Here is a 27119-nt window from a genome sequence, read left to right as displayed (position 1 = left end):
CAGCTCGATTGGATCACGGGAAGTGGGTTAAAAAACGACCGAAAGATTTGCACGGTCCTAAGCAAGCAAGCAAGCACGCAAGCAAGCAAGCATGCGAACTTAATATAAAGGATTTAAAAAAACTTTAAACGCCAGAATTTAAATGTGGAGGGAAAAACCGGACAAAAATCCAAGCAACCACGGGGAGAACGTGCAAACTCCAAATATACAGCAGCAGGCGTCAGCGTCGGGATCAAACCCACGACATCCCGTATACCAGGCGAGGTAGTTAACATCTGATAACCTCCGTGGTGTTGCAACTGTGCTCACCCCAGGAAACTTGCTGCTCGCTGACGCCGATGTATCTGCATGTTTGCGATGCTCTCTACAAGCTACCCACACCGGAGCACACCACGATACTGAGAATGTGGAATGGGCAGCGGTGGTGCGGGTCCATTGGGGGCCCTAAGCGGACACATTTCTTTTGGGTGCATCACGTGACTACAAGCAGAGCAGTTGAAATTGACTTTCTCCTCCCTACATTCAGGACCTCCTTCAGACATATTCAATCAAGATCATTACATTTCTCAGACTGTGCATTGCTCATTGTACTCTTAGGTTTTTTCGGTAAAGTCACGTAGGTAAAAATAAAAAATAATATTTCTATTATTTTTTTATTATTTTTATTTTTTACCTACGTGACTTTACCGAAAAAACCTAAGAGTATGAATCCTTGTGTGGCACATTAGAAATGGATCACTCTTTTAATTATATCCTTGTGCAGCAAGGGAGTAAAGTGTGGTTCTGTGAAGGTCCTGATGTGCAGTGCATCAATGCATGTGTGTACAGCAGCATGTGATGACCGAGTCGGGCCTGTAGGTGGCTGGCAGGGTTAATGAATAACCGCACGTGTAGACCAGCCACGTGGTTAATGGCGACTCGGAAGAATTGCTGCGTGTAACACGTGCTGTTCTTCACAAGATTAATATTAACCACAATAAATAAATGTGCTTGCTCTCGATTTGGAGCACCTGCCCACGTCCTTCATTTCGAGTGTGCAACACTTGCAGTCACGAAAGCTTCAAATCTAGAATTGCTCATTGTCCCACGGTCTAGGCGTCACACTTGGGTGGCGACGGCGCCTTTGCAATTGCGGCACCTAAACTCTGAAACTCGTCACCCCTTCGAGGTCAGGACTTCCTAGACACAAATCTTCAAATTTCTTCACTTCTTTTCCTTGGTTGACGTTAAACTATTTTCCACCTTCCCATGCATAGCGCCCTGAGAACGATTGTTTAAGGGTGCTTGAAACATTTTAATGATTATTAATAACTCAGTTTACAGAATAGCGCAAAGTTGCACGAAACAAAGGCTGAAATACGTTGTAACTTGTTTTGCACAGTGCCATTGTAATGGTGAGCTTTTTAATTGTTATCAGGATGTGAATTGAGATATTTGGCACAGCTCTGCTGTCATTTTTTTCCATGATGCATCCAGGACCCCTCGAGCTGCTTGGGGCCATAAACTTTTTAGTTGCTGAACCCTCATCACAATCCTGCGCTGTGAACGCATGTAAAATAAATGTTTCTCAACAATGTTTTCCTGATAATTTGTCCTGACACTTATGTCAATAAACACGTTTTCAGAAACGCGATGTAATAAACGGACCAATGGAACACTTTGTGGCACTGTTGACCAGAAATGTTCGCCCAATAAATTCCGCGACAAAGCGTTCATAACGGAATTGGTGCATTTTACAAGTTTGATGTGAATACGTTACATTTTAAGTAAAATAAACAAGGTGTAGGCCTGGTACACGTGTAGCGTGGTGACACCCACTTTAATTAGGTTTTACAGAAGCAGGTACTCGTACAGGCTACAATTATGATTGCGAAGATAACATTAATCATAAAACATGTCTCACAGCGTGAAAAACAAAACCGTAAAATGGTGTTTAGCAGTGCCAGCTGTGGTGACGAGATGTCAACTACCTCGTCTGCGATGCAAGGAGGTCGTGGATTTGATCACAACCCTGATCTGTCGCTCCACCCGAAACTTCGGGTCTTCTCAGCCACAGTCATTCCATCCCTTCTCTATGCTTGTGAAACGTGGACCCCTCTAATGGAACATCTGCGCCGATTAGAAAGATTCAGGCTGGCCTGCCTATGATCCATCATGGGCTTAACCAGGCTTATTTTAGCTGGATAAAGGGGGGTAAACGGGTTAGAGAAGAGATGGACCGATGCAGTACAGGAGGTTATGGAGCTGAGTGGACTTGCCAAAGACTGGTACGAGTGGTGTCAAGATCGGCCTCTGGATGAGGCTCGTGAAGGACGCCACTGGGCAGTTGGATGCAGTCGCCTTCCAACAACAACAGAGGAAAAAGGAGCGACGCTCACGACGAGTGGAGAGCCAGGCGGAGAGCCAGGCGGTTAAAACACAGCAAGATGGCACAGCAGGGGGCACAGGTGGTGCATCTGCCAGTCATCTCAGTCAACCCATTGTACCTGGGTCTATCCCATGATCCACTGTCAGTGAGCCTTCGACACTTCACGTGGACTCAGAATGCACCTGGCCTACCACAGGCAGTGTGGTAACATCACCGTCACTCAGTAGCGCATTTGTACGTGCATGCCCCGTGTATCTCTTTATGTGTGCATGTGCATGCCTGCCCCGTGTGTACAATTGTGTTGACTGATTGAACCCCTTCCGACAATAAAGCCAGCATCAGGACTCACGGTAAGTCAGAATCAGAATATTTATTTACATTCGCAACAAACAGTACCTCGATAAATATGTACATTATAATCTTAACTCTTGATACATGATGAAAAATATTTACAAATCACATTGACAAATGTGCCTGTATCCACATCCATTTCAGATGCGAACAGGTCTCTGGAAAAATTATTTTTTATCGGCGGAAGAATGTCCTAAGTCGCTTCCAGAGGCCTTTCTTCTTGTGGATCTTGGCGGCGACCGGCTCCCGTGCCGGCTCCCGTGCCGGCTCCTGTGCAGGCTCCCGTGCCGGTTGCTGTCTCAACGAGCTGCACTGAATAAGCTCCTGCTGCTGCTGCTGCTGATGATGATGACGCTGCTCCCGTGCCGGCTCGCGTGCCGGCTCGCGTGCCGGCTCCCATGCCGGTTGCTGTCTCAACGAGCTGCGCTGAATATGCTGCTGCTGCTGCTGACGATGCCATTGCTCCTGTGCACATTCTTTGAGCTCCTGTTGCTCGAGGACTGCACGGCTGCTCTTGTACAGGAGGTGGCTTTGGAGAGCCCACGTGTGCAGCTTCCCAGCGGGCACTGCGGGAGACACAGCAGAGAGGGATGAAACCGACAGTGGTCAATATTGGAAAAACAGCACCGAGCGTTGATTGCATCGATGTTCAAAATAGCTTTTGGTAAACGTTGGAATTTTCTTTGGTAAGGTTACCTAATTCCTGCCCCCAACCCTGACCAATAGATCCACCACGAAGCACTTTGATTGATGGATGCTGTGACGATCATTTATTCATGCCAGCCATCCTGTCGTTCATTAGCTTCCTCGTCAACAATGGATAGTTATTACCACGGCCATAGCTATCATAAATCTAATATCTTGATACCTCTGCTAATGTCAAGGACTCAATTTACTAGGTTGACCGTCTCCTGAGCTCCCCCATGCACACACATTACATTCGAGGACAAACTATCCTCCTTCTTTCCACACTCTGTTTGACTACCTTATGATCTTGTGTTTAAGTCTGTTGTAAGATCATAAATAATAAGAAATATACATCCCTTTGTCAATCCATTACTTAATGAAAAACACCTCCCCCAATGCCACGAAAGTCATTGGAAGTATTTTACCATTCGTCACTGTGCTCGTCACTGCAGGTGGGTGCAAAATGCAACCTGGAATCTGTTCTAAATATCACTCACCACTCATGATAGCCGCGGCTCATAATTCACAGTGCAACACAGAAACAACTTTGAAACTGTTTCCGTCATATAATTGTTTCAAACGTTTAAACAATTAATTATGTCTGCCCCCTCCTCCCCCGAGTTGGCAATGCCGTTTGCTACTTACTCTTCATCAGCGAGTTGTGGAACTCCCTGGGCTGTGGGGACATGCTTGCTCTGGTGGCAAGGCCATTGTCCGGAGCAGTGGCGGTGACATTGGTGGTGGTGGTGGCGGTGCTCAGGGCAGTCATGGTGGCATCTTCTTTGCTGTGAACACAATAAACAACAAGCGGCAAGAATGTCAAAAGGCTGAACTCTGCAATAGAATGCAGAATAAGGGGCAAGTAGCTAGTTGTAATCAACTACTAGTTTATCATAGTTGAATATAGTGGAATAAATTATGTTCACCATAAATTATGTTTACAATGTGAGAAAGGCCATCGCAATTATTACAGCAAAGCACCATAGCTAGCCACAACCACTCAAGAACCTCCACTATCCACAAAAACCATGCCACAACCGTACACAACTGCCATTCATATGGAGCTGGAGGTTTTCCCAAGTTATAATCACGATGCAAGCCAACCTCTTCCTCAAAACACTTTGTAGCAGCCCTTTCACGATTGTTTATCCCTGCGTTGTGTTCATCACTCGTTACTTAACCTACACTGCGATCTGACACTCCAGGGTTTCTGGCAACGTCAGGGTTCACCAACCACCCCCTTTTGATCAAGGGTTTAAGGCGTTATTGTGCCAATCATGTCAGATCGTCACCAATGTCTCTCTCCTCTGAGAAAACCCAGACCATTATCGCTCGTTAAACGGGCTAGGGATGAAAACTCAATGAGAGGGTTGGTCTGATTCCGGGATGACGTCTCGAATTCGCCTCTGTGTCCGCTGAGGTGAGCACAGCCTTGCTGTCAAAAGAGATACATCAATCCCAGCTCACTCTCAGTACCATTATGTCCCTGTCACTGCTGCTGGAACGGCTGCCCGAGTTGTCCCAGCTCACGGCATCCCACGGTGGATCAACGGCCAGCTCGTCCGTTTGGACAGCGGCGTTGACCTGCCCCTTGATTGTGCCGGGCTAGAATCCCTCTCCGCTAGCCGTGCGTCTGTTGATTGTGCGTTTGTGCAGCTGCAGTGGCAACGCATCTGCAGATTGTTCACTGCGCTTGCTTTTACTCACTCCGAGATGACTTCCTTCTTCCGGGACTGCACCGTGACCGCCTCCTTTTCCACCTCCTGTCCCAAGCAGGTGCACTCAGTCGACCCGGCCATGGGCTCTGGGATGTAAATTTCCACAGTGCGCTCATGGCCAATGCGCATGAATTGAAGTTGAATTGTTTTTTTCTGCTTTTGCTGATGTGGCTGCTGCTGCTCCTGTGAGTCTTTTTTAAACTGCTCCTCTTCATTGTGGCCTACACAGGTTTTCCTGTGAAGTGCCACATTGCTGTGAGCAGACGGTCCAATGGTCTGCCTGGATAGCTTCCGTGGGGACACTGTGGGAGAAAGAGCGGAGAGAGATTAAACGGACAGTGGTCAGTATTGGAAACACAAGCACAGAGCGATGATTGCATTGATGTTCAAAATATCTTTTGGCAAACGTTGGAATTTTCTTTGGTAAGGTCACCTAATTCCTGCCCCCAACCCTGATCAATAGATCCACCACGAAGCACTTTGATTGATTAATCTTGCGGCGCTCATTCATTTATGCCAGCAATCCTTTGTCATTCATTCGTTTCCTCATTATTAATATAGAGGTATTACCACGGCCACAGTTCTCATAAAGTTCACATCTTAATACCTGTGCTCATAGCAAGGACTCAATTGACTAGGTTGACCGTTACCTGAGCTCTACCATCCGCACTCATTATATTACAAGACAAACTATGTATCTTCCTCCTTCTTTCAGCACTCTGATTGACTATATTGTGATCTTGTGTTTAAGTAAGGTAAGATCATAAATAATAAGAAATATATAGAAAAAATAGTTTCCAACGTTTAATGAATACATTCTGGCTACCCCTTCTTCCCCCGAGTTGGCAATGCTGTCTGCTACTTACCCTTCACCAGCGAGTCGTGGGTCTGCCTGGACCGCGGGCACGTGCATGCCCTGGTCGCATGGTCATTATCCCGAGCAGCAACAGCAGCAGTGGTATTGGTGGTGCTGTGAACACACGAAAAATAAAAGTGGCAAGAATGTGAAAAGGATGAACTCTGCAATAGAATGGAGTAAACGGGCAAGTAACTAGTCACAATCAACTAGCCAAGCAGCCACGAGGACTTGTCTACCCAATGAACCTAACCAATTCACTAAGTTGACAGGGGGTATGTGACCTCCCAATTCCATACCTTTAATCCCAACCGCACATTTGGCACTTGGCTATGCCCGCTTTTCAGGAAATGCCCACCTTTCAGTTTTGGTGATCATGGTGCAAGGGAGGATTATCTTGCGTGGAAAATCAAGAGAAAAGGATTTTATATCTATGCCAAATATTATTTTAAAACCTCCGCTAGGTAGTGCTACGATAATTTCAAATTCAAATATATTAAACAGGTGAGCATGGGAATGAAATGCGTGAGTTAGTGTTCATATGCAAAAAGAAAAAAAAAACATTTTAAGGGTAAGGCGAAAACACCACTGACATCATCTGAAATCACAAGCCAATTATGGATGGTGAAATCTAATTCTACTGCAGTTAATGTGCAATACTGGGGCTGCTTGGTGCATAACATGTCTGCACAGCGTGGTGACACAGTTAACAGGTGAGTAAGTCTTCCCGCAATGCTCATTTGTTAAAATTTGGGAGTGGGTTTCCTTTTTCTTGGTATATCTGTGTCATTGTTATTTCAAGAAAATACAAATATAACGGACACAGGGTCCTGTCTGTTGGCATAGATCGTACGTACCATTGCCCCAGCAGTGTGATGAAGTTCCTGTACACAGTGACGAGTATAATAGTACCAGTCTTTATCGCGTTCACCATGGATGACATGTGTTTGAGTCTGTAGCCCAGCATTTTGGCCTTCTCCACCTTGAACAGCACATCTCCTGTCGAGTGAAATGGACACAACGTTCATCTGCTATTAGCTCATGTTTGTGCATGTGCTTGTATGTACGTCTTTGTATGGACATGTGTGTGCGAGGGGCTGCTAAGCCCTCCACCTTGCACTTGTTCTACCAAGCACCACGGTGGAAACGCTGAAATAAGCTCATGCTGGAGGCCCCAGAGGACAAGTGTTATGACGCCTACTGGCCAAACTCAAGATCGTCCTCTATGAAGGAAGCTCATGAAGGACGCTACCCAGGCAGTTGGAGGCAGTCGCCCTCCAACAACAACGGAGGGCAGAGGAGCGACGCTCACAATGACTAGCAGAGTGCCAGGCAGCTAAAATGCGCACGTTGGCACAGGAGGCAACACAGCTGGTGCATCTGCCAGTCATCTCAGTCAAACCATGGCACCTGGTTGTGTCAGGTGACCTCCTGTCAGCTAACCTTCGACACTTAACATGGCCTTAAATTGCACCTGGCCTGGCACCGGCGCCGTGGTGATGTCACTGCCGCTTAGTTGCGAATACCGGGTGATGTTGTTGTGTGGACACAACGACCTTGAAATACATATAGCCTCACACAAGTGTCGTGTGGAATGGAAACTGCCACGTGTTTGGAGAAGTGGAGCAGGGATTTACGCACTGCACCATAAATCCAGTGACATCATCTGTAATGAATGATATCTAAACGGTGTTTTGGGCCTTTCCGAGATCAATTCCATCTTAAATGAGCACCTGGTGCATTGTGTAAACATCAGCATTGGGAATACAAATGTGGCTGGGTGAGGTGCTCACCATGCCAATGTACAACTTTTCATAGGTGCCCACTATTAGAAATTGCCCTATCAGTCTCTGTGCTCGAATTTCATCAGAATAATTTTAACACCAAACTTCACATGATGTTGCCAAACATGTCATCATTGTTGAATTAGCTGAGACCAAACCTGTTTAAGTCACAGGCAGCTGAAACCCAGATCTGAATTCAAAATCTCAAAGACTCTCAGCTCAGTGTTCTGACCTCTGAACCACTTTGCCACGTCTGATGTACTTTTGTTTAAAAAAAAAACATAAAAAACATAATGGCCATCCCTACACCTCATATCACAGTACTTGCTTGGCCCGTGCATGTGTGCAGTGTCTTACCTGGCTGCAGTATTGCGGTTCGTTGAGCAAAACTTCCAGGAGTAAGTGAAACCAGTTGTATATATGCTCCACACTGTACGAAATTCAGCCCCCACCCGATATATTTCTCCATAATTACATATGTCTTAACGATTTGCACATCCTTTGGCTCCAGTTTCGTGCTAAGCAGGAATCCTGCAGCCATAGAGAAGGGAAGGATTAGGGTTAGTTAGAAAGAGGTGGTGAGTAGCATAAATACAGCAGTTTTTTTTGCGACTTATAGTTTTTAGGTGGTTATTTTTCAAAATAACATCTCTGAGAATGAGAAATGTTGGGCCAAACTGAGTTCCTGTTAAAATGATAATTGGGTGCAGTGATCATCTCCCGTTTACAGCCCTGAGCCAAAGGAGGCTATTACACATTCTTATGACGGGGACGAGATGGTTTATATTTTCTCCATTCATAAAAAGAGTAGAACCCATCTTAACGACGGTAATTGGTTCTATGAAACCGGTTGTTAAGTGATTTGGTCGTGAAGCGAGTATAGGAAATAAAGTATTCATAATCAACGTTTTTGGGTTTAGATCGCGTTATTTATAAATGTGTCGTAACCCTCCACCACCCGACACGGCCAATCAGTAAAAAAGTACACCAAGAATTCAAAAGATATGTTTCCACTTCAAAGGCAGCCAACACCAAATGTAAACAATTCCCAATGCTCATGAATAGACGTTGCTGATTGGCCGAGGCCTGGTCAGATCACTTTGAAGCTTGCCGATTGGCTGAAATGAGCGGTCACGTGCTCGTCGTACGCCCATCGTTAACATAGGAATGGTCGGTAAGCGAACACATTGGGCTCTTCTTCTTGGTTCTTTCGGTAAAGTCACGTAGAATGAAAATAATAAAATAATACAAATAAAACATAATAAAATAATTCTCACGACGTTTCGGCCACGACGCAAGCAGCCGTGGAGAACAGGTCTGTCGAGAAGACAGAGTCCATTCAGACGCTGTCTTCTCGACAGACCGGTTCTCCACCTGAGGACGGCTGCTTGCGTTGTGGCCGAAACGTCGTGAGAATTATTTTATTATTAAATCGAAACATTGGGCTCTATGGAGGCCCTACACTACTATACACTACACTATACACTACACTATATAATACACAATGGGCTCTATGGAGGCATGTCGTTAAGCGATTAGTTGTCAACAGGGGTGGTCGCTAAGTGGGGTTCTACTGTATGTGTTTGTTTCTACAATTAAATAATATCTTCCTAATTTCACTATGAATAATTCTGGGAAAAGTGTCAGCTTGTCTGACTTCCCTCCTAATATGGATATTGCTATTTCTGAGTAGAATGCCTTTTCATAGTCTAAAAACGTCAGGTTAATTGGTAATTGAAATTAATTGGTATTTTCCAGATTGTGATTACTGCTATGCATGGGGTGGGGCACCCCATATGCAACTAATTACAACAATTTGGTGGGCTTTGGCAGGACCTGTCACCATAAGAAATTACGGATAAAGGTCGAAAATATTAGTGGTGTAGCAGCCAAGGAATGGAAGGAATCCAAGAGTACATCGTATTATGTAACCCTATTATCCGTGAATTTTGCGGATAAGATTCACGTGAAACATACATCATATTATCCACGAATAGATACAGATACACCAACATGGACTCACGCGAAAATACGTGAAGACACAAAAACAGACAGAACACACCCACTGAAACATGCATAATAAACACACAACGACATGGATACACGTAGAAATACAGAGAGACACACACAGAAACATGGAGACATTCAGAGACACACACAAGTACACCAATACAGACATCGAGAGACACAGACATACAGAGACACAAACAGATGAGATGCAGGTACTGGACTTAGAGACACACATAGGGATAAGTAGAGAAAGGTAAAGTACAAAACAGAGATGGCGAGAGACACATATAGACCACTGAGACGCCTGAGATATATGGTTGAGCAACATTGAGTGTGTGCAGACACTCTGTTATGTTGTATGTAAAGCAACATTATCAGTGGTTTTCATGGCCAGACACTTATGTACACAGAAACACACACGCGTCGGTATCTGTGTAGGCCCTGAGAAGCCCCTGAATAAATCATTCATGTTTAAAACTCTTTATCCGCAATAACGTGGATTAGCAGCGTGCGTGATTACGATTTTGCGTGTCGTCACCATGAAGCGAGATCACGTGTGAGGGGCGGGGCTTAATGATGTGACGTCACACACCCGCAGGCCACGCCCATTACCGAGGATTATCTGCGGATTCATATTCTATACATTTTTGTGGAACGGAACCTTATAATCGGTGAATTTTGAGGAAAAGAGGAGGAGTCACGTGAAAAAAATTACATATTATCCGCGAATAGACATTGACACACAAACATGGAGACACGCAAATCATCCACATACATAAAGACACATAAAAGCATAACACACCCAGAGACATGCATACACACACACAAAACACGGATGCACAGAGAAATACAAAGACACACACACACACAGACATTCAGAGACAAACACGTGCACACAAATACACTCGATCTCACGTTGTATGTAAAGCACGACCTCCTGTATACCAACACATTTGCGCACACACAAACACACACGCGCCGGTACCTGCGTAGGTCCTAAGAAGCTCCATTATCAATCCTTCCTTTATGTTTACAACTCTTGATTAGCCCTCGACAAACAACAGGCTCCCGTCCTGTCAACCAGCAATAACGTGGACTCGAGGCGCGCACGTGATGATTGCGTGTCGTCACCGTTGAGCGCGGTCACGTGTGGGGGCGGGTGCTAAATCAATGACGTCACACACCCGCAGGCCACGCCCATCCCACGCTCGCTCCGCCCCCCCCTCACCGCTCTATGAAGCTTTGGTTTAACACGTGGCATTCGCGACCAATATCCGTATCTTCTTGGTTCTTTCGGTCAAGTCACGTAGAAGGGAAGTAATTAAATAATAAATAATAAAACATAGTAAAATAATTCTCACGACGTTTCGGCCGAAACGTCGTGAGAATTATTTTATTATGTTTTATTTTTATTATTTTATTACTTCCCTTCTACGTGCCTTTACCGAAAGAACCAAGAAAATGAATCCCTGCAGTCACGAAAGCTTTAAATCAAAATACAATATCCGTATGTTGGGTTAAATCGCGTAAATATGAATGTGGCGTTTAAGCCGCAACTACGTGCATGCATAATGTACGCTGATTACCGTATGAATAACCCAGCCGGCAACGGATACCCATTTGTAGTTAACGTTTTCATCTCCCCCCCCCCTTCGCAACTCACAAGATATCATCACATCTATCCGTCTATTTAAGGAACAAAATAGAATTTCTCCACAAATCTGGCTGTCGCCTGACGAAGCTAGTTGTAATGGCTGGCGAGACGTCGTACTCGGATTGTAAATGTTGTGTATTTGCTCTCCAACACACCGGTGTGCTGTACTAGGAACGAATTGGCAAGTTCTGTTTACGTTACAACCCTTACTAATTAGCTGTGTCGGGTGGTGGCGGGATTAATATTTACGCAATCTAAGGGGCCGTCCATAAATGACGTCACGCACCTGGGGAGGGGGCGGGGGGAGTCAGACATTTGTGACGATGTGTGACGAGGGGGGGGGGGTTTGAGAAATGTGACGTCACATCAAAATGCGCAACTTTAAATAAATATAGGCAACACGTTCTACTTAATTGAATAGACTTTTTAATACATGTTTTCTCCTACAACATCAGAGTGCAGCGCCACATTAAATACGTACTGCAATGACAATAGTTTAAAGCGATTTGAAGCATGTTTTATTTTTTGGGGGGGGGCAGAGCTTTGTGACGTCATATTTGAGGGGGGGGTCTGACTTTTTGTGACGCCGTGTGACGAGGGGGGGGGGGTCAAAAATCGTCCACAATCGCGTGACGTCATTTATGGACGGTTCCTAACCCAAAAAACCTATATTATCTAATAAGCTTTGTCTTCACAATCGCTGAACGCGGGTCCACAACGCCAAGCAGTTCGCGACAAAAGCGCACGATCTAACTTGCAATCTTCTATGTCTTAATGGCACGGTTCTTAAATTGAGTACGGTTGTAAGAGCTTGTCTGTCAGTCGCAATTTAAAACATTGCGCTCTCTTAATAGATGTTCTAAATGAGCAAAGCTTAGGAAGAGGATGTCTGTTGAATTGTTTAGTGCTGCATGATTAACGTCCCATCGGCTGTTTGGTGTGTAGAATGATTGTGTGTCATGTATAGATGTCTTTAAAATATTTGTTTTGTTTTGCAAATACTGTACACGCTTTCGTTCGCTTTAGATAGTTTCTGATACTTTACAAAAAGGGGAGTGTCTGGACTGAAAGGAGGCCACTGGCTTCGGCTAAACGGGACATTTCACGAGTGGATCGCAATTGACATTGTCCACTGTGTACTCTTTGGTTCTTTCGGTAAAGGCACGTAGAAAGTAAATAAATAAAATAATATTTATCGTCCTCTCCTGCCTCTAGTCTCGCGTCCACTCCTCTCTACTTTCCCAATCTTACTGGCTGTCTATCTTAGTCCTCTAAAGCCTCCCATATCACCCCTTCTCTCATCTGGGGCACCGCGGTGGCTATGAGATGTTAACTACCTCGCCTGGTATGCAGGAGGTCGTGGATTCGATCCCGACCCTGACACCTGCTCTATATTTGGAGTTTGCGTGTCTCTCTCCCCGTGGTCGCATGGATTTTTCTGTGGGTCCTCCGGTTTTCCCCTCCACGTTTAGAAAGGCGCGTTTAGAGTATATGACTGCTATTAATCTACACACGATGAACCACTTTGTTGGTCTGTCACTTGTGACCAGGTCACTTCGGAATAAAGAGCTATCCAGTTCAGTGGGCCTTACCTGGTAAAATGAACATAGTTTAGTCTAGTGATAGGTTTTTACCCTTTCAACTGGTACAACAACTGACACCTTTATACAAGGCAGTTTTTGTACCAGTTGAAAGGGTAAAAACCTATCACTTTATTTTGCCATTGGTAAAGGAGGTCTCATAGTATAGTTTAGTCTAGTTTATAAATGTGTATTCCAGGGTCGATCGGCAGGTCGAGTGTGGTGGGGTAAAGTGTGGGTAGTTCTACCTCGTCCAAGACGCACTGGCCAGTGTGGAAGAGTAGACCAAGACACCCTCTGGAGGAGCTTTATGTAGTTGGACACCCTTCAGACAGCAGTGGCGTGAGCAGGCAATTGCAGAGCTGCGCATTTACAAGCAAAGCTTACCATTCTTTTCGCTTTAAAGCTTTCGTGACTGCAGGGATTCATATTCTTGGTTTTTTCGGTAAAGTCACGTAGAATGGAAATAATAAAAGAATAAAAATAAAACATCATAAAATAATTCTCACGACGTGACAGACCTGTTCTCCACCTGAGGACGGCTGCTTGCGTTTACGTTGTGGCCGGAACGTCGTGAGAATTATTTTATGTTTTATTTTTATTATTTTATTATTTCCATTCTACGTGACTTTACCGAAAGAACCAAGAAGACTTACCATTCTTATCACGTTCTTTATAGTTTGTGGGGGGGGGGGGGGTTCCATTGATGTGTTATGATAACGGCAGTCCCAAGCGCACGTGGAGTGTTGGCAGAGTGAACAAAGCGAAGTGTTCTGTGTCAGTGTCCAAACATTCAATAAAATACAAGAGGCTGGCAGGGCTCTGCTGTTTAATCTCAAGAGGAAGTCATTGGCCTAATGCAGGCCTTCAGTGATTCCCACTCGGCCAACAACAACACCAGCTGACTTTCTGCAAAAGCTGTGGATTTTTTCAAATTTATTCCAAACATCGCTGTCCCTCTGCTTGTGTGTGTGTGCGTTAGGAGCGGTGGTTTTGGTGCAGTCGTTCGTGCATGGTGCTACAAAAAAATATCCTCCTGAGTTGGATTCTCCGTCATGGATTCCATCAGTCGCAAGCTCGATTTGCCACCTTTATCGCAGACCAAACCCTGCAGACCAGTTTCTCAGCCGGACTGGTTCTGTCAAAACTGTGCTGTAAACTGTCATACAAGTTCAGCACCTCCGATTATCACGTTTGGCTACGTACGGTGCGAAAAAAGTTCAACATACATACAACGCAATACGTGTGCCGGTTCTCAGCACAAATCCATTCCTGTTGCCACTCGAACACATGTCAAATCCCATGATTGACTGGCTCAATTCCGGACGGGTAGCAATCCTCTTGGGTGAGTGGGTGAGTGTCAGAGGTCGCAAACGGGTTTTGATTCCTTACCCGTACCCGGCCGCACCAGGGTCGCAAACGGGTACCCGTACCCGGCCGTACCCGTATCCCGTACCCTACCCGTACCCGGCCGGGTACCCGGCCGGGTACGGGTAGGGTACGGGTATCGGGTACCTGATTGCGACCTCTGGGATGAACCATGTTGCAGGCGCGGGTGGGTTGATTCTAGGAACTTGAATTGTGAGAAGAGACAAGACGTTTGGAAATGAGTGACAAACAGTTACTCACCAGTGACTCACGGTCTACCCGTACTCGTACCCGGCCGCACCAGGGTCGCAAATGGGTACCCGTACCCGGCCGGGTACGGGTAGCCGGGTATCGGGTAGAGTACGGGTATCGGGTACCCGGTTGCGACCTCTGGTGAGTGTTACTGGGTGAGTGGGGAGCGGTAGTGTAGCGGTTAGCGCGCTGCACTGCGAACCCGGAGACCGGAGTTCAATTCCCGCTCACGGCCAACACCAGTAACAATATTTATCAGAACAAACCCTAGGTCGACTCGGCCTTAAATGAGTATCTGTTGAGGTATATAAACATCGCCACTAGGGAGACAAAGGCGGCCGGACGTGGTGCTGGCTACCGAAACCCACGTGTGCCGTGCCGGCCTTGATAGGTGCTCGCTAACAGAACTTGCCCCAACATTCTGTTCAGGCTATACTGGGGATCTTTATCTTTGTAAGGGACCACAACTTGTGTGAGTTTGTAGAGCAGTGACGTTACAATACTGTACGTCGTTGCAATTGCATCAATGTTTGGTTCTATTTTTTGGTCTAGCACACGAGGGACATTGGTATTTCTGTATGGCATTGGCCTCCTCTACGGTGACTCAGCCTAAACGGAGCACTGTCCATTCTTACAATAGGAAGGCAATGACCCTAAACGTTCCATGTTCAATCCGGCCCAAAGAGGCACTCAATGGCCGTTTTCCCCAATAATCTAACTTAGGTTTAGAAGAGTATCTTTGTTTTTTTGCGTGTGAGCTCGCCAAAAATGTTGTGCTCTGCACGCAAAGCTTTATTTCTGCTGACGTCGTGGCTGGATATTGATGCGAATAGAGGAGAGAGAAACGTTGTGCTTGTTTATTGGACGCTATCACAGGCCCGAGGCTACCAACATTTATTTAACTTTCCTGTTTATTGTCATTGGCTCGTGCAAACAGACATAGTGCAAAACACGAAGCGTGTGTCTCAACTCAAAATCACGTGGAACTTATACGCTGAGCTTCGACTGCGAGTCAAAATGAGGCTGCGTCTTCCTCGCCCGTATGCTTCCGCGATTAGTAGCTGCGCCGGCTCTAAAGGACATGCTGGGGCCGGCCCTGCACCACCAAATGTCACTTTGAACCACAGAAGTTCAAACTCCCAAGCGCCGAATCACCATTGCAGTGACCACATACACTTATTGCTGTTGGTCTGCTTTCGTACTGTATGTGGCCAACCGTGGCTAATCGGAGGTTCGGGGGAAGGACAATAAACTTAACACAAAAATCAGTTCGAAAGAAATGAGTTTTCAATCTATATTTAAAATAACATAGCTCCAGTGGCTTCTTAATATCGGAAGGAAGAGCGTTCCAGACTGATACAGAAGCGCATCTGAAAGCGCCACGCGATGCAGTGACCGTCATTGCACAATGGCGAGCCAAAATCCGTCACTGCGAGGATGACCGGAGTTTGCGTGATGGGTTATGCTCTTCGACGAGACCAGCGAGGTATTGTGGTTCATTTGTGGCAAGCACTCTGTGTGTACTGCATCTAGGTCTGCTTAACAGCATTACTGTATTTATGTTGAGGTCGATGTTGCTGCTGAGCCAGTTGAGGGATACGGGAGCGATATTAAAAATTAATGAAAGTAAAATAAAAATAAAATAAAAATCACGACGTTTCGGAGGCAACACAAGCTTCCGTCTTCAGGTGGAAACCGTCACAGCACGATAGCTGTATCAAGTGAGAGAAATTCCAAGAAACAGTATTTGTATATATATACTGGTTGAGGGTGGGAGGAGCCAAGGTAGGCCCTGAATATTATTGTTGTGAGGTTCGGTGCGGCTGAAGCACGCTGTTAGGAATGAGCCTTTGTTGTGTAAACTAGGTGCGGATGATGTAAAGGTGCGTGTAAAAGGGACTGAGCCTTTTTGTTATGTAGAGGTGATCCGGCTGAAATCGCGGGAGCGATGTTTGTGAATGTCTGAGACGTTGCTGGCTATTGAGCGGAGCGCGGGCATTACTGAACGATGCGTTCCGTGTTTTTTGGCTCTGACAACCACGGTCGCACCGTGGGCACTGTGGAAGGGGAGCGGGGTGGGGGGAGACGTATATTCTTAGGTTTTTTCGGTAAAGTCACGTAGGTAAAAAATTAAAATTAATAAAAGTAAAATAAAAAATAACTCACTTGATACAGCTATCGTGCTGTGACTGTTCCACCTGAAGACGGAGGCTTGTGTTGCTTCCGAAACGTCGTGATTTTAATTTTATTTTTTATTAATTTTAAATTTTTACCTACGTGACTTTACCGAAAAAACCTAACAATATGAATCCTTGCAGTCACGAAAGCTTCAAATCTAGGGGGGGGGGGGGGGGGCGCTTTTCATCTCCCACCGGTATCACCCACGGGTGGTTGTGCCGCACCTGCCGTGCGATGTTTGGATGCGGTTCAAAGCGGACCGCGTGCTCCTTGGTAAGGGTCCCGTCCCAGCGGGGACACGCTCTGCCGTGGGAGCAGTGATGAAGCTCAGCAATAGGAGGATGGAAATCCAGCAACATTCCTTTCACATCGTCCAGTCAGCGCGTTGACACGTTTGACCCCGCAACGACTTGATTGCGTATGTTTGAGAATAGGTTTTCCCCTTTTTTCTGGCAACAAAACAGGTGGTAAGATGTTAAAACACCAAACTGAAACCTTGTATAAGGAATCATGTCTGTATTAACCACAATACTTGTGGTCAGAATGCAAACAAAAACGTACTCTGATCATATATGCATTGTCTTTGAAACTGATTGGTTCACACCAGAGACAGCTTTCTTTTGAGCCTCGTCTCAAAACGGTGTTAGACCAGAGCCTAGTCTCAAAACGGTGTTAGTACGTAGCCAAACGTACTAATCGGAGGTGCGGGGGAAGGACAACAAACTAAACACAAAAATAAGTTCTAAATAAAAGAGTTTTCAATCTAGTAAAGTGGTGTAGTGTATAGTGTACTGTATAGTATTTCAGTATATAGTGATGTATGCTTAACTTCTTTTGCACCGTACGTATCCAACCGTGTGAATTGGAGGTGCTGGCTAAGACAACTAATCACAAAAGGCAGTTCTAAAGAAACGAGTTTCCAATCCAAATGGTTTAACAGTACATAGAGCGTTCCAGATGGCCGCAGAAGTGCATCTGAAAGCGCGCATTGACCGTTTGTTTGATGGCCAGCCAAAAGCTGCTTCTGCTGCGAGGATGACCGGAGTTCGCGTGATGGTTTATGCTCCTTGACCAGGTCAGCAAGGTACCAAAACGTGCGGACGAAACAGCGCAACAAGTAGAGAATGGAGTCTGAAAACACGCGCGCGTGTTGGGCGCACACACACGCACACACGTGGACAAACACGGCCACTGTTGGGATGAAAATGTCCCAGAGCAATGGTGGAGGGAGTGTCGACGATTTTAAATTGTGTACTGTACAGCCCCTGACGAGATTCTAGAAGCTCGCTCTGCACTCTTAACTTTTCGTAGTTCTCAGGCCAAGTTATCTCGTGAGCGTTTAAATCTATTTCTCTGGAAGAGTTGGAATAAAAATGGGCCCGAATTGCATGTTGCTATTTGCTGGTAACCACCCAGATAAATGTGTCGCTTTTGTAACGTCTAAGAAAGTGCTAAAATAAATAATACTGTAACCTTCGATGAACACTGTTTGCTTTGTACGATGCGAAAGAAGATCAACATACATAGGTAGTAACGTTTATTGTTGTACCAATTTCACTTAAGCTGTTTCAAAATGAATAAGTAATCTCAAGAGGATTTATCTCATTTATCATCATCAATCATGAGCTGCCATGATCTATCGACTGCTGGATGAAGGCCTTCCCCATGGCGCTCCGCAATCTCTCACGGTTCCACGATTTATAAATCCTGCGAACTTTCGCGCATGAGGATTTGCATGCAGATCAGCTCGCCTGCGCCGGACCTATAGATATTATCATCGCATGGCAGAGCTGTGAGAGATGACGACAGCTTGGGGAAACCTTAATTCAGTGGTGGAGAGATCACGGACGATTACGATGATTGATGCCTTGTGGGCGTATGCCATGATTTCAAGTAAAAGGTTTAAAAGTCAAAGCGTCTCCCTTCTTAAGCGAGAGATTCACAGCCACGAGTCTGACTGCACTTTCCCACGCGCCCTGCTTGCTACAGATATATTCACAGCATCACAGTCGACACGAGCGTGTTGTTTTAACCCCGACCGCTGGAATTCCTTCCAAATTAAGTGAAAGACCAAATTTAAACTAAGCTATTTAAAACTAAACTATTTTTTTATTTAACCAGGTAAGGCCCACTGAGCTATATAGCTCTTTTTCAGAAGCGACCTGGTCACAATTGATATCTCAACGAAGTGGCTTATCATGTGGAAATTTCTAGCAGACAAATACTCGAAACGCATGTTGATTCCAAATGTGGAGGAACAAAACCGGAAGACCTGGAGAAAAATCCACGCGACCACGAGGATAGACACACGCAAACTCCAAATATACAGCAGGCATCAGGGTTGTGATCGAACCAACGACCTCAAGGACACCAAGCTGGGGAGATAACATCTCCTAGCCACCGTGGCGCCCTAGTATATGGGATATCAGTTTTGTGTGTGTGTGCGGTCAAAACGGGGTTGTCTTGTGTGTGCGCCCAGGTTGAAACCATGAACTCGTTACATTTGTAATAAAAGACTCCGTCAGGCGATGCTGGTCTCCGTTTGTCTTTTATTCAGGTTCTTTTCCGCACCCCCACTGGCCTCCTCTCGGACCAGTGTCGTCTCACGCGCGCCCCGCGCACGCTCCCTCTCGCGTGCCACGCACGCTCTCTCTCTCTCGCGTGCTACGCACGCTCTCTCTCGCGTGCCCCGCACGCTCCTCCGTTAGCTCCTCTATTCCCGCACTCCGCACTCCGCAGGCCGACGGCGTGCTGAGGTCCTTCATCCATGTGGCCGATGGCGCAGATCTTTCCTCACCACCCAACGTGGCTCAGCCTCTTAACTTCCCCGACTGCCCCGATCTCTTCCGGGCTCCCACTTATATACATTCCCACCACGTGACCCTGACTCCTCCCCTTCCGGATCGTTAGATCCGGCCTTCCCATACTACCCCGCTGGCTCCGCCCCCATTCACCTCGTCTCCCATTGGAGCCGAGGTGAACGGTGGCCTCTCCCACACACCCCGCAGACCAGGCTCCGCCCCCCAATGCCCCGGGCCGCGTGATTGGACTCGAGGCCAGCAACAACCCCATTTTCGCTCGCATTACACATTTAAGGATCACCCTATTTAATCATGGGCAGATGCGCCCAGATTCAAAGCCACAATTCCAGCAGTGCCAGCCCAGGACTGCTCTAAGTTCTGAGCCACCCTGACATCTCCTTACCGTTTGATTACTTTTCCTATACTTTTCACTCCTATCACGTTTTCGAATTGTTTGTTGTTGTAAATTTCTGACCCGCCCCGACTGGACATATGTAAAAAAGAGCTTCACAGATCATCGGATTCCTCCAGTCTTAATAAATATTCTAATTCTAAATTCCCTACCTAGTACAGTACTCAACTTCACAACTGCATCACACGCATTCAGATGCGCTTCTGCGACCGTCTGGAATGCTCTTTCCTTCCGATATTATGAAGCCAGCAGAGCTATGCACTTTTGAATAAACTAGGTTTAAAATTAATTTGAAAACTTAAAATGACCTCTAAAAAACGTTCTTTGCATATTCATTACTGCTTGAAATAAACCTTACTTTTAAAAAGTTTGAGAATTAAATGTAGGTCACAAGGTACGTGAACCGCCTTGTAGACTGAAAACTCATTTTTGTAGAACTGATATTTTTTGTTTAGTTTGATGTGGATTTTCTGTTTGCACTTAGTCACATATTCACTTTAAGATGTTTTCTTGTTCATGTTTTTGTTTTTTGTTTGTTGCGGTTGCACCCGATTCAAGAGCCGAATGGCTCACATGGCTATACCTAATAGATTAGCACGGTTGTTTACGTACGGTGCGAAAAGAAGTTCAATGTACACACATACATACGTAAACTCTCCGATTGCGAGTGGCGAATTATAACCACTGTGTCACTCGGCCAGAGCAGTGGCGATGCTAAGGCACAACGCAAACTAAATAAAAGCGTAGAGTCCCTATCAGCTCAAGGGGCCGCAGAATTAATGACCCTTCCCTCCCCCCAAAAAATAAAACGAGCACACGCAGTGCTTTATACAGCTTCACGAAACATCAGCTCCAATTCAGATCCTCGTAAATGTAACAACCAATTTATCTCTCGTCTGTATCTCTCTCCTGGCATCTCGCTACGAGGGGAGGGAGGGGGGCAATATACGTTTGACTTCGGAGTATCCAATGGGCCAGCACTATACCACTGAGCCAACATAACCACACGTTCAAGTGCGTTTATTAGGTATAGCCCTGTGAGCCATTCGGCTCTTGAATCAGGTGCAACCGCAACAAACAAAAACATGAACAAAAAACATCTTAAAGTGAATATGTGACTAAGTGCAAACAGAAAATCCAAGAAAAGACAGCAAAATATTGCAGAAAAAATCACCGTACACCAACGCTGTGTGCAAAAATCCCAGTGGGATACAAAGCCAGCACGACCATGGAATTACCACTAAGCAAAGCACTATCACTGAGACAACATTACCACTGATTCAGCACGACCACTGAACCAGCATTGAGCCAGCACTATCACCGAGACATTACCACTGAGCCAGAACTACTAACTGACCCACCACTGCCACTGTGCCAGCATCACCACCCATCCAGCATTGGATCGCGAGTTGTTGACCTTAACCCAGGCGTGCCAGCTGGCCTTAAAGGGTCCGCGTCTCGGATCTTCACTAAAAGCGCCTTAATGTGGTGGGGGGGGGGGGGCTCTGCGCTCTGAGTACGAGGGGGGTCGGTGTGGGAGGGGGTCAGTGGCGGCCTGGGGGGGGGTGGTGTGAGTCAGGGCGACGCCCATCTCTCCACTGCGGACCGAGCGTCCGTTTGGGTGGAACCGGACGGAATGGGCGGGCGTGGTTGGGGGGGGGGGTCTGTGGGTGAATGGGGGGGGGGCTGTTGACGCCCCCCCCGCCCCCATTCCCACCTCCCTCGGCATCACTCCGCTGGACGAATCCTCTCCCCACCCCAATCCCCCCGCTAGCCGCTCACTCACGCGAGCTCGCTCCGTGCTCTTCTGCGCCACTGGTACGCTCCCTTGACAGCTGCTGCGCGCTGGGCGATGTTCGTCGTCTCGACCCGAGTAGACTTCTCACTTTACTCTGAGTGCCTTTTTGCATCTTCGCTCAAATATCCACGGTCGGGCTACGTGCGGTGCGAAAGAAGTTCAACGTGCGTTACATATATATGTAAGGTGCAGGCGGACATCGGTCAACATGCCCAACGGCGTCGTCGTCCTCGAGTGTTCGAGGGCCCTGCTGATGTTCTGCCTCTTGCACGTCCACCACTGCCGCTTCTACTGCTGCAGAAGTCGCTCCCAACTGTGAGTTGCCGGTCGAGACGCGCATCCCACAATCCCACACCGCATGTGCGCTGACAATGACAAGACTAAGACCCCCTCGTGTGCTTAGTAAGTAGCCTTCGCAGACTTTTAGCGAGCGACTGTGGTGAAGACCGGCACGGCACACGAGTTGGGGGGTTGGGGGGGGGGCGGGGCAGCACCACGTCCAGCTGCCTTGTTCATACACAGCACCAGAAACTCATTTAAGACTGAGTCGACTTAGGGGAGGCCTGGGACCGGTTCAGAAGATCGTAATCGATGTTGGTGGTCGTGGTTTCTTGTTGAAAATGTGGGTGGTACTCATCTGACTATAACATAGAAGTGGTGGTGGAAATGCCATGTTCCTTTGGCGGGGGCGAGTGTAGTCACATGAGCGATCACATACCGATTTCCTACAAAATGGTACTCGATTATCGACCCTGGAGAGATGATGGGCTCATTTGATCCTCAAATGGGATTTGAACTTGTAAACTTCCAAATGTTTGCTGTACGCTTCTCTGTCACGCAGCCACATAAATGAATACGTCGGTGTACAACGTACAGTGAGGACTTCCCTTATTAAAATGCAAATCAATTTAAAACATTTTTGACATGCGTTTTTCTGGATGTTTTTGTTGTTAGTCTGTTTCTCATTGTTCAAATAAACCTACCATTAAAATTATAGACTGATCATTTCTTTGTCAGTGGGCAAACATACAAAATCGGCAGGGGATCAAATACTTTTTTCCCTCACTGTACATGACAGCATACAATATCCATGCAGTATAGTAAACTCATCTCAAGCTGCCCGTGAATCACGTGGCTTCCGTGTGGCCACCCCCACTCTGAGCCCCTCCCCTCTCGCACCCGCCCGCTGTGAACACAGACGCCGCTCCGTGCAGCAGCAGCGTGGACGTGCCCTGCTGTAGCCTCCTCCCTCATCTTCACCTCTCCCCGACCCCTTAGCTCCCATCTCTCGGCTCTTTCTCCATCATCGGCCTCTCGTTTATCATCCTTTCTCTTCTGTCTTCTCTCTTTACTTTTGATTTTCCCATTGTATCCTTGACTCAACTCCCCATCTCGTGGTGTGCCATGGATACAACAAAAAACACAGTTGCTTGTGATGTTCGAAACATATTTGCCGGAACTGCCGTATCCAATTGATTCATCGCGGCCACGTGGCAGAGCAGTAAAGCGAGCGGCTCATCAATCGGAAAGTTGTGATTTCAATTCCTGGTTGGGGGCTGATTAAGTCCCATCATCCTATCGGGGGTAATTAAAATCACTACCACGCTATAGCGAAGTTAACAGTGGTTGTGCTTTGGATCGATTCGCACCCCACCCCTCCCTATAGAAATGTTAAATTTCCACCACTCGCCCGGGGCGGTAAACGGGAGATGATCCCCAATCAACAAATCACTTTTGAGTTGAGAGAACATATTGGTGTAAGTTCCATGAATCTGCGTTACCCTGACAAGGCCAAGTACGTTCTAACATTACACCACTTTTAGAACCTGCAAGTAGTCAGAAATCAGAGACGGATTACATTTCAAAGGTCGCCTTCCCAGCACATGACTGTGCATCACGGTCAAGTGGATGTATTTTTGCAAATGTTACAAGTCTATTCCCACTGAGGCCCCAACAGTTCCTCTCCCCGGCAGAGACGGCTGGATGCGTGTGTGCTTGTGCGCGAGAAGAGGCGATGATTCAACCCTTGCTAAGAAACTCCAGACGCGTGTTCGTCCTCATGGGATTTGCCCCAGAGCTCAAATTCACTTCCTCTCTGGGAGTATGGGTTTTGCTACGCAATGCAACCACAATACACATATTTACAGTAGTTTTGCAATTTTGATAGTTATAAGTCGAAAGTCAGATGGATTTCTTGCTCCAGTGAGTGTCGAGGTAGTGCTCATATATTTACAGCATCGAGCCAGTGGTGGGAATTCTACATTCATATGATGGGGATGAGTCTATCAATAAGAGAGCCACTGTTGACAACCAATAGCAGGGCGTCATTTTAATAACCAATAGCAGGGCTTCATTTTAATAACCAATAGCAGGGCTTCATTTTAATAACCAATAGCAGGGCTTCATTTTAATAACCAATAGCAGGGCTTCATTTTATTGACTAATAGCAGTACATCATTTCATTAAAATAGCATGACGTCATTTCATTAACTAGCAACAGGGCTTAATTTCATCACCTAATAGCAGGGCTTCATTTCACTAACTAATAGCAGGGCTTCATTTCATTAACTAACAACAGAGCTTCATGTCATCAACATTTCGCAGGGGTAAATTCCATTAACTAATAGCAGAACTTAATGTAATTAACTACCAGGGTGTAAATGTATTAACTAACAACAGGACTTCATTTCGTATTCACTAATAGCAGGGATACATTTCATTAACGAACAGCAGGCCTTGATTTCATAAACTAACAACATTTTAGTTGGCTATGCCCAGCTCGGCAAATCAGAAAATATCTCTGCCAAACCTTGCACACCACAAATCGAGATCGGTGAATGAAACTGCGATTTGGAGTGTCACCTGTTCGCATTGGCAGCTGTTGTCTCCTGCATTCACCCAAGCTGATGACACCTTAATTTCCCCCTTTCAACATTGTCTGCTTGGAATCTTTTGAAAAAAAAGAAAATACAGTAGATCATCGATTATTCGGGGAGAGGGGTTTGGGGGGATGATCAAACACGCCGGATAATCACTAATTATAATTTTAAAAACTTTATTTTTGCACATTCTTGTATGACGTTTTTTTAGGTGTTGTTATATGTGTTTTAAATTAGTTTCCTATGCGAAATTGGCATAAATAAACATCCTAACAGTAAAAAGTCACTGTATTTTACTGTGCCGTACCACTCCAATCTCGAAGACTGCATCACGGGGTGATGTATGTACGTGCAGTATTTTCATTGTTTAAATTGTACGTAGTGTACAGTGCAGCGTTTAATAATATTTGACACTGAAATCAAGCAGAGCTACTTTTTTTTTCCACGCACGTGGTGCCGATTCGACTGGATCGGTTACAGCCTTTGGAGTGGTTTCGCTGGATCGACACAGGGCCGCCTGATAATGTTGGAAGCAGCATGATAATTGTCGATGACCAATGAATCGGTACACATTGAACTAACTGTAGTAATAAATTACGATATTTTACGGCGCTTTTGCAATCCACTTCTAGATGAAGGCATCAACCCTGTCATGTCGGTCATGGAGGTTGTTTGACCATACTTCACCACTCTGGGTGAAGGGTGGTTGGAGGGAGGGTGGCACCCAGGAACGGTTCATTGATTTATAAATTCAGATCACCGCCACTGATGTTAGCCGTGGCCGTTATTCGAACTCGGGTCACCGAGGTCATGGTGCATAGCACTAACCAGTGCACCGCCAATATTGTTATAAACTAACCCATTATAAGGCACGTGAGAGGTGTATTAATGTAGAAGAATTTGTGAAAACAATCAAATGAGTGGACACTGCAGAGACGACACGAGCAAAGCATTTTGGGAAAGATAGGACGTGGCGAAATTAAATGGGAGACATTTTCAAAAAGCATATTAAAGTACCGTGGTTCTGTAAGAGTATCATTATTATAGTTTCCCGCACCTCCGATTAGCACGGTGGGCTACGTACGGTGCGCAAGAAGTTCAACACAAACACATACGGTAAAAGCCAGTATTGTACTATTATTATATAATACACACACACACAACAATGGCTTGACCCACATATCCATCAAATCGCAGTGTACCTCGTGGAAACGCCGCGTTGCTTCGTGGAGGCCTGTGCCTGTTTCCGTGCAATGTTATGGGGAGGAAATTGGCGAGGGACGTTGTCACGGGAGACGGAGCTATTTTTCCCCTCCTCGCGAGGTCAAACAGAGGAAAGCGCCACGGTTATTTTGACAGCGGCTTGGCGATGAGGTTGCCACCCGTCCTGGGTTTTTTTTCCTTCCTTTAGGCATTCGCCTTCACTTTGAAGGTGGCTATCCCCGCAGGGAAATTTTTTGGGACGTTAAGAAAATCTAGATTTTTTTTTAAATCAGTGGCACCCTCCAGCCCATGCATCTATTGGAAGTTGACAGAGCCCACGGATTTGTGTACCTCCGAGGTGGCATCCCTTCCTGGGTTAGCCCCAAAATAATTTTGGAACAATGGAATAACGTAATCTCCATCGGATATGCATTTCTGGGTTCCATTCGTGCGTCGTCGGAAAGTAGGTTATGTAGACTTTCAAGCAGGAATTAGGAGCAATTTGGCTTTTGTATGCCTGGAATTCGTTATTAAGCACTGATTCTTATTGGAGAGATCACAGACAAGCCAGTGGGGGGCAGGATGCGTCCACGACTCGAAGGGACGAAAACTCGGAGGTCGAGACTCACGGCGGAGTGGTGGCCCAAGGAGGGAACTCGTCCGAGAAGACGTCCTCCGTGGAGACGGAGCGGCGAAATCGGCTCCGGTGCTAGATCCGGAATAGTTGCATCGCATGGCCCGGGCGCATTGCGAAGGCTTGGGTGAGGCTTTCATCCACCCAGCTTAAATATACGCTGCCAAGCTTGGCGGTGTTCATTCAGACGCTGTCTTTCCGACAGACCTGGTCTTCACCTGAGGACGGCTGCTTGCGTTGTGGCCGAAACGTCGTGAGAATTGTATTTTATAATGTTATATTTTTATTATTTTATTATTTCCCTTCTACGTGACTTTACCGAAAGAACCAAGAAGAAGAAAGATCATTGGTTGTCGATAATTGAGATGATGTATCACGGTATTTAGATTGTAGCCATGTGTGGGATTAATCTCACTGCCAAGTTACGCATCAAAGCCCTGCCCAGGCTGCTTGCAATGATGATTCAAACTCACGAGGGCGGACGTGTGTGGCCGGGGATATGCACAGCCAGATGTGTGTTTTAAAAATGTCGCGTTTACCAATGTGATACCGATTGTGATTTAAAAAAAAATCTCATTTATGTTTA

General features: G+C 46.1%; 2 protein-coding genes and 1 long non-coding RNA gene across 4 annotated transcripts in view; 1 reads left to right on the top strand and 2 right to left on the bottom strand.

Annotated features, from left to right (window-relative positions):
• Positions 1 to 27119, bottom strand: part of LOC133356184 (uncharacterized) — a 358360-nt gene that overhangs the window by 28138 nt on the left and 303103 nt on the right. The window lies entirely within an intron of this gene.
• Positions 2850 to 26632, bottom strand: LOC133356226 (basic-leucine zipper transcription factor A-like). Its single transcript, XM_061573603.1, has 7 exons — positions 26529 to 26632; positions 8122 to 8295; positions 6838 to 6979; positions 5991 to 6094; positions 5114 to 5426; positions 4052 to 4191; positions 2850 to 3285 (listed from the first exon to the last, which is right to left on the bottom strand). The coding sequence occupies exons 2-7, from the start codon at positions 8231 to 8233 to the stop codon at positions 2894 to 2896; spliced, it is 1203 nt and encodes a 400-aa protein (XP_061429587.1). The 5' UTR covers positions 8234 to 8295; positions 26529 to 26632; the 3' UTR covers positions 2850 to 2893.
• LOC133356227 (lymphatic vessel endothelial hyaluronic acid receptor 1-like) overlaps positions 21819 to 27119 on the top strand; it is a 53479-nt gene continuing 48178 nt past the window's right edge. For both annotated transcript variants that reach the window (XM_061573606.1, XM_061573604.1), the window contains exon 1: positions 21819 to 22132. The gene's annotated coding sequence lies outside the window, so the exon portion shown is untranslated. The remainder of the gene's footprint in view (positions 22133 to 27119) is intronic.

This window comes from Lethenteron reissneri, chromosome 53, assembly GCF_015708825.2.
Source record: "Lethenteron reissneri isolate LAM-NWPU_2019-01 chromosome 53, ASM1570882v1, whole genome shotgun sequence".
NCBI classification, from domain to species: domain Eukaryota; kingdom Metazoa; phylum Chordata; class Hyperoartia; order Petromyzontiformes; family Petromyzontidae; genus Lethenteron; species Lethenteron reissneri.
The sequence above is the reverse complement of the archived record's forward strand: the minus strand, read 5'-3'. Positions and strand labels throughout refer to the sequence as shown.